This window comes from Emys orbicularis, chromosome 11 (assembly GCF_028017835.1).
Source record: "Emys orbicularis isolate rEmyOrb1 chromosome 11, rEmyOrb1.hap1, whole genome shotgun sequence".
In the NCBI taxonomy this organism is placed as follows: domain Eukaryota; kingdom Metazoa; phylum Chordata; order Testudines; family Emydidae; genus Emys; species Emys orbicularis.
The window spans coordinates 80,360,663-80,374,694 of NC_088693.1; the positions used below are offsets into that span (position 1 = coordinate 80,360,663).

A 14,032-nucleotide genomic window follows, 5' to 3' on the forward strand; every position below is an offset into this window, starting at 1 on the left:
CATGAAATTAAATAAATAAATACATAAATTTTGGGTTCTTTTAATTTGCTTTTTTGTCTCTGGGCTTTTATCATCCACTAACTTCATACTTTAGCTGTTACTTCCAAAGAATCGATATACCTAAAATGGTTGTACATTCCTATAACATTTAATACTATTTTGAACTTCCAGTAACACGTGATTTCCCCTAATCCCCCCTCCCAGTTTTATAACTGGAAATGTATTAATCCTTCTGTAAATAATCCACCATCTTGCAAATGCTGAGTTGTACACTCTATTCTTCTGTTACTGCATTTGTTGCATACATAGATCATAGAATATCAGAGTTGGAAGGCACCTCAGGAGGTCATCTTGTCCAACCCCCTGCTCAAAGCAGGACCAATCCCCAACTATTTTTTTTGCCCCAGATCCCTAAGTGGCCCCCTCAAGGATTGAGCTCACAACCCTGGGTTTAGCAGGCCAATGCTCTGAGCTATCACTCCTACTAAATTATGTATATTTCTTCTTTTATATTGTAATTTCATAGCTTTTTATTTAGGCTACACATTTTTTATGACATATTTCAGTGATGATCTTCATTCTGACAAGCTTACTGCCAAAATCAAAGGACGGGTCTATACTATCCTTGGTCGTTGCTGCCCTTCTGTGTTAGCGTCCTTGGCACGAACACCACTGGGGGTGCGGGGTGAGAATCCCACCCCCCACCCGGTGCCCCGATCTCCCAGGGCCCCGATCTCCCAGGGCCCCGATCTCCCAGTGCCCCGATCTCCCAGTGCCCAGATCTCCCAGGGCCCCGATCTCCCAGGGCCCCGATCTCCCAGTGCCCAGATCTCCCAGGGCCCAGATCTCCCAGGGCCCCGATCTCCCAGTGCCCAGATCTCCCAGTGCCCCAATCTCCCAGTGCCCCAATCTCCCAGTGCCCAGATCTCCCAGGGCCCCGATCTCCCAGGGCCCCGATCTCCCGGTGCCCCGATCTCCCAGGGCCCCGATCTCCCAGGGCCCTGATCTCCCAGTGCCCAGATCTCCCAGTCCCCGATCTCCCAGTGCCCCGATCTCCCAGTGCCCCGATCTCCCAGTGCCCAGATCTCCCAGGGCCCCGATCTCCCAGGGCCCCGATCTCCCGGTGCCCCGATCTCCCAGGGCCCCGATCTCCCAGGGCCCCGATCTCCCAGTGCCCAGATCTCCCAGTCCCCGATCTCCCAGTGCCCCGATCTCCCAGTGCCCAGATCTCCCAGGGCCCCGATCTCCCAGGGCCCCGACCTCCCAGGGCCCCGATCTCCCAGGGCCCCGACCCAGTGGGAGCCTCAGGGCCCTCAGCTCTGGAGCCAGGTGTGGATTCAGCCCCCAGGTCCATGTCCCCAGGAGAGGGGCCGAGCCCCACACCTGGGCCGGTGCTGCATCCTCAGGCTCTGGGCTCCTCTGGTGGGACGTCCTGGTGGCCCCTGGAAGGAGAAGCAGAGGGGATGGGTTAGGGGGTGTAACGGCCCCACCCCCACCCCCAACCCGGAGAGGGAGAGGACTCACCTGCGCATTCTCCACCACAGCACCACGGCCACGGCGGCTACAGCCAGAGCCCCCAGGGTGATGCCCACGGCCAGGCCGGGGCCCCAGGGCCTGCTGTGCCCTGTAACACACAGGGGTGATGCGCTGGGAACGGGCGCAGGAGTATGGACCCTGTTCCCAAGGCCTCCCCTGCAGTCCCCCCATCTCCTTACCCTGGCCCACTGCCATCTGCCCTGCCACACCCCACCGCTGTTCCTCAGCCTCCCCCACGGTCCGCCCTGCTCCCCCCACCCTGACCCACTGCCCTCAGCTGTCCCCTACCCTAACCCTGTTCCCCGAGTCTCCACCACAGTCCCAACTCCTTTTCCTACCCCAACCCAGTGTCCTCAGCCCTGTCCTACCCCAGTCCTGTTCCCACGGCCTCCACAACTATCCACCCTGCTGCCCCCACCCGACCCACTGCCCTCAGCCCCCCACCCTGACCCTGTTCCCTCAGCCTCCCCCTCAGTCCCCCCTGCTGCCCCCACCCGACCCACTGCCCTCAGCCCCCCACCCAGCCCTGTTCCCTCTGCCTTCCTCACTGTCCCACTCCCACTGTTCGCAGATGCTCCTACCCTAACCCTTTCCCCTCATTGTCCTCCATTGTCCCACCCTCACTGCTCCCCACACATTCCCACCCCCTCAGCCTTCCTGCATACCAGTCCTAGTCCCCTCTGTCCGATTGCCTCTGGACTCCTGCCTCTCTCCCCAACCCCCCCAGCCCTGCCCCATTGTCTCCCCTCTGCCACACTCCATACAGCTCTCTCCACCCCATCCCATTACCTCTCCCCTCAGCCCGCACCCTGCTCCTCCTGTGCCAGTCCTGTCCCATTCCCCTCAGCTCCTCCACCCTGCTCCCCCCGATCCATCCCCACACACCCCACACACCCGCTCTGCCTTCCTCTCCCCAGGCCCACTGCCTGGACCCTGCCCTGCTTGAGATGTGCAGGAAAAGCCCCCAGAGACCACGACGCCCCCCCCCCCCCGGACGTGCACCTACCCCAGGGGATCAGCAGGCTCCGGCCCCCCAGGCTGCTGTGCTGCACCCGGCAGGCGTAGCTGTGCCCGGCGCCCGGCCCCACGGCCAGGGAGCTGCGCAGCTGGTAGGTCAGGTCCGCGTTGGGCAGGATCCCGCTGGAGTTCAGCCGCCCGCCCGGCCCCACCTCCTCCCCGTCCTGCAGCCAGGCCACGCGGACGGGCCGGGGGTAGAAACCGGTGACCCGGCAAACCAGCAGTACCGGCGCGGGGGTCCCGGCTGGGGGAGGCGCCCGGGCAAACACCACGGCGACCGGCCGCTCTGAGACAGGAGGAGAGAGATGGGGCGGGAGAGAGGGGACGATTCAGCCTGAGCCTCAGGGACTCACTAGCCAAGCCCAGCTCCATTCCCCAGGGTCAGGCGTTGGCCCCGCTGTCCTGGCCAGACCCCAATACCGCAGTTACCATTGCTGACGGAACCCCCTTCACTTCCTGTCTTAAACTGCTGTGCGGTGCGGCTGTGAAATCACTACTGCGCTCCAGCCCAGATAGAGCTGCATTTGTACACAACACAAGGAGTCCCTGTTTAAAAAGCCCACCCCAGAAGTGGCTGCATCTCAGTGAGCGGGGAGCGGTGTCCAGCCTCACCTTGTCTCGCCAGAGACTCTTTCCCGTACTGGACAAAGCTCTTGAGCTCATTGACACACGTTGTTCTTAGGAGAAACTGAGCCATGGCAATCGTGCCCTTATCCTGGTTAAGAAAGTCCCGTGAGTTGAGGGCCAGCTTACGCCAGTGCTGAGCGACCCAGGTGCCCTCGTCCACATTGAAGCTGATGAAATCCTCCCCATTCACCGCGGCGTCACAGAAGTGCCGTGAGGTGCCGTTGGGGTGGAGCTCGCAGCCGATGGAGGCCTGGATGACAAAGGGGTCTGGAACAAGAACGGCAGGGCAATGAGGACAGGCCATTAGGAGGTCACCGAGGGGCCAGAGGTAGGGGGCAGAAATAGAAAGACGGGGGAATAAAGACATAATGTCAGGTGGAATGAGGATGTTTGCCCACAAGATGGCAGCGGGATTGTGGGGCGGTTCTGGATGGAGTTAAGGGCACATTGCGGTTTCTGTTTAGAGCTGATGTTTTCAAAGTGCTCTGAGGTCCACACACATAGTCAGATTGGCTCAGAAATCGCTGCACTATATCGGGGCCTTAGACAGAGGTTGTGGTGCAAATTTGGGGTCCCTTGGTCATGGGTTTTCTGAGATACAGACCCCCACCCAAATCACCTGCCTTTTAAATATTACTTTTTTTAAAAAGTGATTTGTGATGCTCTAGACTAGAGAAAATTATGGCCCCAAGCCTCAATAAGCTTACATCCCTGGGCATGACACACTGAGTCGCACACTCACTCAGCTGGAGAGGCAGAAACCTCTGAGCCCCAGGAGCATCCGTCCTCCAAGCCCTGTCAGGTCCCTGACAGGTCCAAGCCCTGTCACCGAGCGGTTCCTGCGGCTGTGAGCTGTGATCACAGGGCCGGCTGTCACTCTGTCGTGAAACGCACCTGCCCAGGCAGATTGCCATGAGACTAGCTCTGCCCCACCAAGGTGCAGGGGAGACGTTGTGGTGCAAATTTGGGGGCAGGTGGGTAAGGGGTTCCTGAGAGAAAGTCTCGCCTGAGGACCTGCTTTTAGTGCTCCAGACACTGGGCTGAGAAGAGCTGTGCTGGGTTCTCTCCCATGCCCATGCCCTGGTTCAACAAAGGCCTTTGGTAGGGCACATGGCTGTGAAAAACAGGGTCAGGGGATGGGACACGGGGCTTTTCCCATCTAGTGTGTACAGGCTATAATCTGGCTGCAGAGCTGGGGGACTGGCTCAGCAGGGTGGAGAATGGGTAATGGGGCCATTCCCTTCTAGGGCACACCGGCTCCATTCAGCCTAAGGGCCAGGAACTGGCTGTCTTGCCCCCGATCCACCCTGTCAGGACACACTCAGGTACTGCAGTGAGTGTGTCGGTTCTCAGTTCCCTATTGGGTGTGGGGACCGCTCCATACTCACAGTGCTCGTCTTCAGCCTTAACCACTTTGTTCATAAGAAGGATGAATTTGGACAGATAGTCATGGAGCACTGTCTCCAGGTCCTGCCACTGCTTCGGGGTCAGGCCCTGCTGGGCCCAGGGCTGCAGGAAGCGGATCTCGCAGGTTCTGCAATTCATGGAGTGGGTCTCCAGGTCGCCCACCAGGGCCAACCCCTCCACGTTCCTAGAACTGGCGTTGTGGAAGACAGTGGTTTTGAGCAGCCGGAGGGTGAGAGACCCTGGGGGGACAGGAGGGGAGGCTGGGGGGAGGGGAGAGGAAACAAGGGGAGGACAAAGCGGGTGAGGAGAGATTAAGGCGTCTCAGTCTCGTTAATGCTCCCCAGCTCCAGGGTTTCCTGCTGAACCCTAACCTGCCTCCCCCCTCCTCTTGCACCCCAGCAAGGGTCACTAGTGCTAGAGAAGTTCATGGAGGACAGGTCCATCAGTGGCTGTTAGCCGGGATGGGCAGGGATGTGTCCCTAGTCTCTGTTTGCCAGAAGCTGGGAATGAGCGACAGGGGATGGGTCACTGGATGATTACTCATTCTGTTCATTCCCTCTGGGGCACCTGGCATTGGCCGTTGTTGGCAGACAGGACACTGGGCTAGATGGACCTTTGGTCTGACCCAGTCTGGCCGTTCTTATGTTCTTATGTGGTGCTGCCCCACCCTGGCCCTGGCATCATATCATGCACAAACCCCCCCCCCCCAGTAGCGAAAAGGGCAGGGAGGGGTCCCCACTTACCGGCCAGGGCCCCCCATGCCCAGGGGAGGAGCAGCAGAGGGAGCAGCATCCAGGCAGGGGAAGCGGGATCCCGGCTCTGGCAGGTGTCAGGGCAGCGGGACGAGGGGCCCAGGGTCGCCCACAGGCTGTCGGTTCCTCCCCAGGCCACAAGCCTCGCCACCAACTTCTCTCTTTGTCTGTCTCTGCTCAGCTCTGTGCCCGCAGCTGCCAGCCCCAGCCAATCAGGGCAGAGGCAGTCGGGGAGCGACGGCAGCGCGGGGGGGGATCCCCGGCGGCAGGGTCAGAACTAGGGCCGGATCCGCACGTAGGCAAACTAGGCCGGGACGCAGGGCTCGCATGCGTGGCCAGCGTCCTGCTCCTCACCCTGCCCAGGGGCTCTGCCCACAGCAGCACCCTCTGCCCTGGCACTGCAGCCAAACTTGGCCTAGCGTGGAGGGGCGGTTCGGGGGGATGGAGAGGGAGTCCGCCCCCACTCCCACTGCAGTGACAGGCCTGCACTGTGGGGCTGGGCCTGGCTGCCCCCAAGTGATGGGGGAGATCGGGGTGAAGAGACAGAGTGGAAGGGAGGGCAGAGCCCCCCCCCATCTGCCCTCCCTCCCAGTGGCCCCTCCCTCTACCTGCCTGCCCCTCTCTCTCCCAACGTCCCTCCCTGCCGACCCCTCCCTCTCCCAATAGACCCTCCCCACCCTCCCATAAGTCCCTCCCCATTGCAATAGCCCCTCCCCTCACTGCTCCTCCATTCCAATGCCCCCACCTGCCGCTCCCTCTCCCAATAGCCCCTTCCCCTCCCATCACTCATTAGCCCCTCCCTCCCTGCCCTCTTTCCTATTAGCCCTCTCCCCTCTCTGCCCCACCCTCCCGCTCATTAGCCCCTCCCACTCTGTGACCCCGCCCCCTCGTACTGTGTCGCTGTGTTAGCGCCATTCGTCGCTGGGTGGTGCCAACCGAGGCAGCAGGAGGGAGTGAGGGAAAAGGGTGGGAAATGGGTGGGGAGGCAGCATGAGGCGCCAACAGCCTCGGAGAGCACAAGGAGGGAGGGGCCAATTGTAAACTGAGGGTGTGAGAGGGCCCAGCTGACACCCTGAGTGCAGGGGCTGTGGACTGGCTGGTTTGTTATTGTAGGGTTGCTGGGGGTCACTGGGGTGTGGACTGGCTGGTTTGTTATTGTAGGGTTGCTGGGGGTCACTGGGGTGTGGATTGGCTGGTTTGTTATTGTAGGGTTGCTGGGGGTCACTGGGGTGTGGACTGGATGGTTTGTTATTGTAGGGTTGCTGGGGGTCACTGGGGTATGGACTGGCTGGTTTGTTATTGTAGGGCTGTTGGGGAGCACTGGGTTGTGGACAGGCTGGGTTGTTATTGTAGGGTTGCTGGAGATCACTGGGGTGTGGACTAGCTGGTTTGTTATTGTAGGGTTGCTGGGGGTCACTGGGGTGTGGACAGGCTGGTTTGTTATTGTAGGGTTGCTGGGGGTCACTGGGGTGTGGACTGGCTGGTTTGTTATTGTAGGGTTGCTGGGGGTCACTGGGGTGTGGACTGGCTGGTTTGTTATTGTAGGGTTGCTTGGGAGCGCTGGGGTGTGGACAGGCTGGTTTGTTATTGTAGGGTTGCTGGGGGTCACTGGGGTGTGGACAGGCTGGTTTGTTATTGTAGCGTTGCTGGGGGTCACTGGGGTGTGGACTGGCTGGTTTGTTATTGTAGGGTTGCTGGGGAGCGCTGGGCTGTGGACAGGCTGGTTTGTTATTGTAGGGTTGCTGGGGAGCGCTGGGCTGTGGACTGGCTGGTTTGTTATTGTAGGGTTGCTGGGGAGCACTGGGGTGTGGACAGGCTGGTTTGTTATTGTAGGGTTGCTGGGGATCACTGGAGTGTGGACAGGCTGGGTGGTTATTGTAGGGTTGCTGGGGGTCACTGGGGTGTGGACTCACTGGTTTGTTATTGTAGGGTTGCTGTGGGTCACTGGAGTGTGGACAGGCTGGTTTGTTATTGTAGGGTTGCTGGGGAGCGCTGGGGCTGTGGACTGGCTGGTTTGTTATTGTAGGGTTGCTGGGGATCAGTGGGGTGTGGACTGGCTGGTTTGTTATTGTAGGGTTGCTGGGGGTCACTGGGGTGTGGACTGGCTGGTTTGTTATTGTAGGGTGGCTCCTCAGTGCTGTGGTGGCTCAGGCTCATCTCATGACAACAGTGACATGCAATGACAATCCCCGGTTGGTTCCAGGTGCAAATCGGCGTATGCTGGGAGGGACCCCATGTGTGGCAGGGTGGTTCTGGGGGCGGGGGGTGTGACAGGTTGGATCACAGAAACCCCCTTGGGAGCTGCCAACTGATGTGCGAAGACTACTTCTGCTCCTGCTTTCCCTGGCAGCTCAGGGCCCCAGCACCCTGTCTTACTGAGCCAGACTCACCCATCTGCTCCAACACAGACCCAGGGTCTGAACCACGTGCCCCAAAACTGCAGACTTAACTGAAAGCAGCTAACAGAAGTGTTCCTGTCTTTAACACTCAGATGCCCAACACCCAACGGGGCCTAAACCCAAATAAATCCGTTTTACAGGGTAAACTCATAAATTGTTTGCCCTCTATATCACTGATAGAGAGAGATGCGCAGCTGTTTCCCCCCCCCCCCCCCCCCAGGTATTAATACATACCCTGGGTTAATTAATAAGTAAAAAGTGAATTTATTAAATACAGAAAGTAGGATTTAAGTGGTTTCAAGTAGTAACAGACAGGACACCCACTGGCAGCCAAGCCCCCCCCCCCACCTCCACCTCTGTCTCCTCCCCTGAGCGTGCCGTGTCCCCCTCCTCCGCCTCCCTCCCAGCGCTTCCCGCCGCCAAACAGCTGTAGCAATCTCCGGGAGGGAGGGGGGAAGAGGCGGGGCTGGGGCAGGGATTTGGGGAAAGGGGGTGGAATGGGGGCAGGGTGGGGTCGGGGTGGAGTCGGGGCGGGGGCGGGGCAGGGGTCGAGCACCCACCGGCGCCATTAGAAGTCGGCGCCTATGCCTATAGGGAGTGATTTAATACTCTCCACCTGGCGCTCCCCAGTGCAGTGTTACACTCTGTCCAGCACATTTGCTACTTTGCTGTGTGTGAGCATGTGCACCACGCGCAGGAAGCATGCTCAGTAACATGCATCGAAGCCACTGGGATGGGAATTGTGCTCCGGTTGCATTCACGGGGGTTAAAGGGTGCAGAGTAGGAGGTGGGCAAATAGGAGCCGGGGGGCAGAGGCTGTGCTGGGGCCAGTCTGACTGCACAGGGAGGCAAACAGGAAGCAGCAGGGGAAGGAAAGGGGCCAAGGAGCAATCAGGGACAGGGTGCAGAAGCCAGGGTTGAGAATGGGGTACAGGCTGCTAGACGGGGGGGGGGGGGGCTAGCCCCATGACTGGAGGGGCAGAGGGGGTAACAGGGCCCCCAGATGGGCTGCAGCAGTTACAAAAATAACTGGATTGCCTTTGTCTTGTAATCCACTGTAACTGTAGAGTCCAGGCTTTACATTATATGTTTTTTAAATGTTATTTTTATTACTCTTTGCACTTCATCGTTTACCTTCATTAATATAATGCAGATGGAGGCCACGGCGCTATTGAATTTATATTTTAATAGCCAACCGTCATTGAAAATATTAATAGTTGCGAGCCACTTCAGCACCCCCATCTCACAGTGTTTCTAGGAGAGCACTTCTTGTTTCGGTTGGGATAATTTTAATTTTAAAATTTTGGGTTTTTTTCCCCTTTGTTTTCATACACGTGTGTATTCTTTGGGTTCATATCTCACCACGGCTGACTGATTTCCTGGGTTGCTGTCAAAACTTCTTCAGTTGCCTTTGATCAGCTAATACAGCTTGCATTTGTCAACTATTATTTTGTCTCGCTATCCGACATCCTAGTGCTTGAAGAAAGTGTCACCACTTCTGTGGTGAACGTGGTTCCCAAATATTCGCCACAGGCCAGATTTTTAAAGGCTGAAAGCACCTAGTTGCTTTTGAAAATCCCACTAGAGACCCTTTGAAAATCTGGTCCTAAGGGCATTATACTATCTTGTAGGAAAACCTTCTCAACAGTCAATTTCTACTATAATATTTAGTTAATATAGATCTACAACCCCAAAATACACTGACAACCACAAGCATTAAAAAAAACGTGAGTTACACACCCAAACGTCATGAAATTAAATAAATAAATAAATATATTTCGGGTTCTTTTAATTTGCTTTTTTGTCTCTGGGCTTTTATCATCCACTAACTTCATACTTTAGCTGTTACTTCCAAAGAATCGATATACCTAAAATGGTTGTACATTCCTATAACATTTAATACTATTTTGAACTTCCAGTAACACATGATTTCCCCTAATACCCCCTCCCGGTTTTATAATTGGAAATGTATTAACCCTTCTGTAAATAATCCACCTTCTTGCAAATGCTGAGGTGTACACTCTATTCTTCTGTTACTTCATTTGTTGCATACATAGATCATAGAATATTAGGGTTGAAAGAGACCTCAGGAGGTCATCTAGTCCAACCCCCTGCTCAAAGCAGGACCAATCCCCAGGAAGATTTTTGCCCCAGATCCCTAAATGGCCCCCTCAAGGATTGAACTCCCAACCCTGGGTTTAGTAGGCCAATGCTCAAACCACTGTGCTATTCCTCCTACTAAATTATGTATATTTCTTCTTTTATATTGTAATTTCATAGCTTTTTATTTAGGCTACACATTTTCTATGACACATTTCAGTGATGATCTTCATTCGGACAAGCTTACTGCCAAAATCAAAGGACAGGTCTATACTAGAGAGTTGGGTTGACACAAGGCGGCTTGAATCAACCTAATTATGTCAGCGTCTACACTACAATGCTGCTTCCGCCAAAGTCAGTCACCCACTGCGCCGACATAACTCCTCCTGCACGAGAGGTAGGGTAGCGCTTATGTCGTTGTAGTAATGTTGGGTGGATGCAGTGCCAGTGTAGACCCTGTGTTACTTACGTTGACTTTAGTGGCCTCTGGGATGTGTCCCACAATGCCCCACCGTGACCACTCTGGTCACCGTCTTGAACTCTGCTTCTTGGTGGCCAGGAACATAGGAACATGCCTCTCCCCTGTTAAAGGCCTGCACATTTTTGAAATTCCATTTCCTGTTTGCTTGGCTCACCTAGCAACTGCCCAGCTGAGCATGCCGGCTCCATGCTCCAACTGTGCTCCTATCTGGAGTACACCGAAGGCGGTGGCTCTCCCAGCTCTGTGGGGAGAAGTCTGTGCAGGCAGAGCTCCCATCCAGCCATAGCAATGGGGCTATCTATGAGCAGATCGCTCATGGCGTGGCTGGGGGAGAAAGGCTGCGACAGGGACTCGCAGTAGTGCCACTGTGGCAGACATGCTGCTTTTACAAGGAGCTGCATGCTCTGCTGTGACCCCACCTCCACCACCAAGGGCCCTGTGGACACATCAGAGGAGTTGGAGTCATGGGCCAAGGTCAGCCGTGCGGCTGAGGGGTTGGAGGAGGAGGGGAATGGGGGACAGGCGACCAGGGAATCCAGCCATGGTGAGCCTGGAGCAGTTTTTAACCCTGGAGCAGTCCAGCCAGCCCCAACGCTCCAGCACGGGCGAGCCAGTGTGATTCCGGGGAAGGAACCTCTGGTAAATGTGCAGTTTGCATTACTGTTGCAGGGACACATCTTCTATTCTTTATTTGTGTTACAAATGACAGTGAAATAACCCCTCTACCACTCCTGGTTATCCACTTCTCATTCCCTGCCACACCCCCAGTTTGTTTCTGCACACGGGGATGTCCCATGAATCCTCCAGAGCTCTCGAGGAACTTTCCTGGAGGTAATCTGTAATCCTCTGCCGAAGGTTCTGGGCAGGGCTGCCTTATTTCTTCTGCCACAGTAGGACACTTTCCCACCACTCAGCAATTAATTCGGCGGCATCACTGCAGGCAGAGGCAGCAAGCTGGAAAACATGGCATCTCCAAGCTCAGCCCAGACTGGGAAGAGCGCATGGGAACGGCATTCCAAATGTAAGGAAAAAGCAACATTTGATAGGCTGCCTTAATAGGCAGCAGGTTTAAAACAAATACAAGGAAGTTCTTCTTCACGCAGCACACAGTCAACTTGTGGAACTCCTTGCCTGAGGAGGTTGTGAAGGCTAGGACTATAACAGCGTTTAAAAGAGAACTGGATAAATTCATGGTGGTTAAGTCCATTAATGGCTATTAGCCAGGACGGGTAAGGAATGGTGTCCCTAGCCTCTGTCTGTCAGAGGGTGGAGATGGATGGCAGGAGAGAGATCACTTGATCATTGCCTGTTAGGTCCACTCCCTCTGGGGCAGCTGGCATTGGCCACTGTCAGTAGACAGGATACTGGGCTAGATGGACCTTTGGTCTGACCCGGTACGGCCGTTCTTATGTTCTTATGATCCTTGCTGGCACGGAGTCAAGCATTGAGACGATGCTGCTTCCCCATCGTACCTGCAACAGCCGGGTCCTTATCTGTCATTAACACCTGGCAAACCTCCTGTGGAAGTGAGAGAGAAGGGAGGACCTGCATGCTGCATCCCACCAGAGGGCCAAGGCCTCAAGCGTGGAGGGCGGTTTTCTTTCAGCAAGCTCACTCGTGGACAAAGGACAGGCCATGCAGGAAAAGGCAAAGAGCTCCACTTCTCCTCTGGCTCTATCACCAGCCAGCTGCCATGACATATGGAGCAGCCTCGTTTGAATGAATGCCAGGATAGTGCAGCTCAGCGGTGTTTTCTCCCTGCTGCCTGAGAGCAGTTTGAAAATTGTGCTGATTTGCAACAAAAAACCAGGGCCGCCCCCCCCCCCCCCACAACAGCAGGTGAGTTACAGGATGTCGGGCGAGGAATTGTGGGCATTTGTTAGTTTGACCCCATGCCCCAGAATTCCAAGAGGAAACCCATGGTGCACTAGGAGCCAAATCCAGCCAGGCAGAGAGTCCAGCAGCAGAACACCTCCCTGCGGGCGATCCAACCAGAATGCCATGTGGTTATTTTGAAAAAGGGCGGCGCTGTGTGGACGCACTCTCTCACTGTGGTTATCCTGATCTAATTACAGCGGGAAACACACACCCGACAAACTTACCCGTGTAGACGCCTCACTTCAGGGATTCTATCAGACTCCAATTTGAGTTACACAAACTGGATTCTCTCTCTAGCCCAGTAACTGTAGTTACCCTGGGAGCTTGTTATCTGTCCATGCCACCAGCAGCAGATTAACTTTTAAATAGAATCTCTTATTATTGTTGTTTTTCTTCTCTACTCAGCTGATCAGGTATATTGACATTCCTGGAAATTAGCTTCAATGTATTTACATAGCTAGCTAATTACAACCTTACGTATCTCGCCAACACAATATAATATCGCAGCACTCAAAGGAACTTTTGGTCGCATTAAGAAGACTTCAGTAGGGTTGCCTGGGATTATGTCTTTATGGTCCTTAAGAGAAAGGAATTCAGCGACCACTTTGTTAATTGAATTAAACTGTACTACACTATCCCTCCTGCCGAGTGATCACCACTAGCTATATTTCAGAACCGTTCTCATTACAGAGAGGAACAAGTCCAGGCTGCCTGCTATCCCTGCTGCAACACATTCAAATTATTCACTTCCTCGCCTTTGAATTCAGCCCGGATGCACTTGCTCTGTCCAAAGCTCCCGAACGTCTTACATTTTGTAAAGAGTTGTACCATTTCACCAGATTGGCAGCGACGAAGTTTGAGTTCCTAACGACCCACCAAAAGTTAACATGCAATAAGGCAAAAATGGAACGAAGAATTGCCAAAAAAAAATCTCACTCCCATAATGGAATTGAGCAATATAAGATATGAAATAAGTGATCCTAGACCTCCAATTGCATGCCATTCAATAAACAAACAAACAAAATCATCTTTACGTTGAATCGGCCACCCCAAAGAACTGACAAAATTAAAGCTAACCCCGATGATCCGTGTTGGAGGTGTGGGGTGCGGGAGCCATCCGTGCACATATTTTTTGTCACGTCCTGTTGTTTCAAGCTTCTGGGATGATATTAAAACCGGAATTAGCAAGATTCTAGAGGCTTCACTCAGCATTAAAGCAGACACCTGCAAAAGGGATCATATATCCAGCAAATGGAGGCTATACCAAAGGGAATGGCTTCACAGAGATTTACTGGTTTTGAGACATCACATTTTGCTACATTGGAAAAGTAAATTCCCTCTCAGGGCACAGAGGCTGGTATAGCTGCTTGGCAGATCTGATTGCAAAGGAAAGGAGGACATACAATACATAGCAAACCCCAGGAAAATTGGATTATCTTTGGGACAGTTTACTAGAAGTTGTCGACTAATGATCCCTGCAGGAGACCTGGATGAAAGGTAGGAAATAAATCACACTCTTCCTCCTCATCCCTTCTCCTCTTCCTCTCCACAACCCCCACAACCTATTTCCTCTTTGATTTTGATTTCCTTAATTTTTACTTATTTATTTATATATGTGCCATAAAAAACGGTGTGCTGGGAATACACGGGAGTCCAAACAACGTGTAAACATCTTGGTCTTTTCTCTTTTCTGACGTACAGTACTTTTAAACTTGTTCTAAATTTTGACACCTGGAATTCCTTCTGTTTGTTATAGGAAAAAAAGATTGAAAATATTTAATAAATTAAAAAAATGCAGTGACTTATTTAATGTAGGCGATGCTATGTATTTGTGA

At 54.1% G+C, this 14,032-nt stretch overlaps 1 protein-coding gene across 1 annotated transcript; it reads right to left on the reverse strand.

Moving 5' to 3' along the window:
* Positions 1–1,402: 1,402 nt before the first annotated feature.
* On the reverse strand, positions 1,403–5,448 carry LOC135885264 (antigen-presenting glycoprotein CD1d-like). Its single transcript, XM_065412890.1, has 6 exons — positions 5,331–5,448; positions 4,569–4,847; positions 3,166–3,447; positions 2,543–2,839; positions 1,525–1,624; positions 1,403–1,442 (listed from the first exon to the last, which is right to left on the reverse strand). Exons 1-6 carry the CDS (start codon positions 5,377–5,379, stop codon positions 1,403–1,405), a joined length of 1,047 nt encoding a protein of 348 aa, XP_065268962.1. The 5' UTR covers positions 5,380–5,448.
* Positions 5,449–14,032: the final 8,584 nt, after the last annotated feature.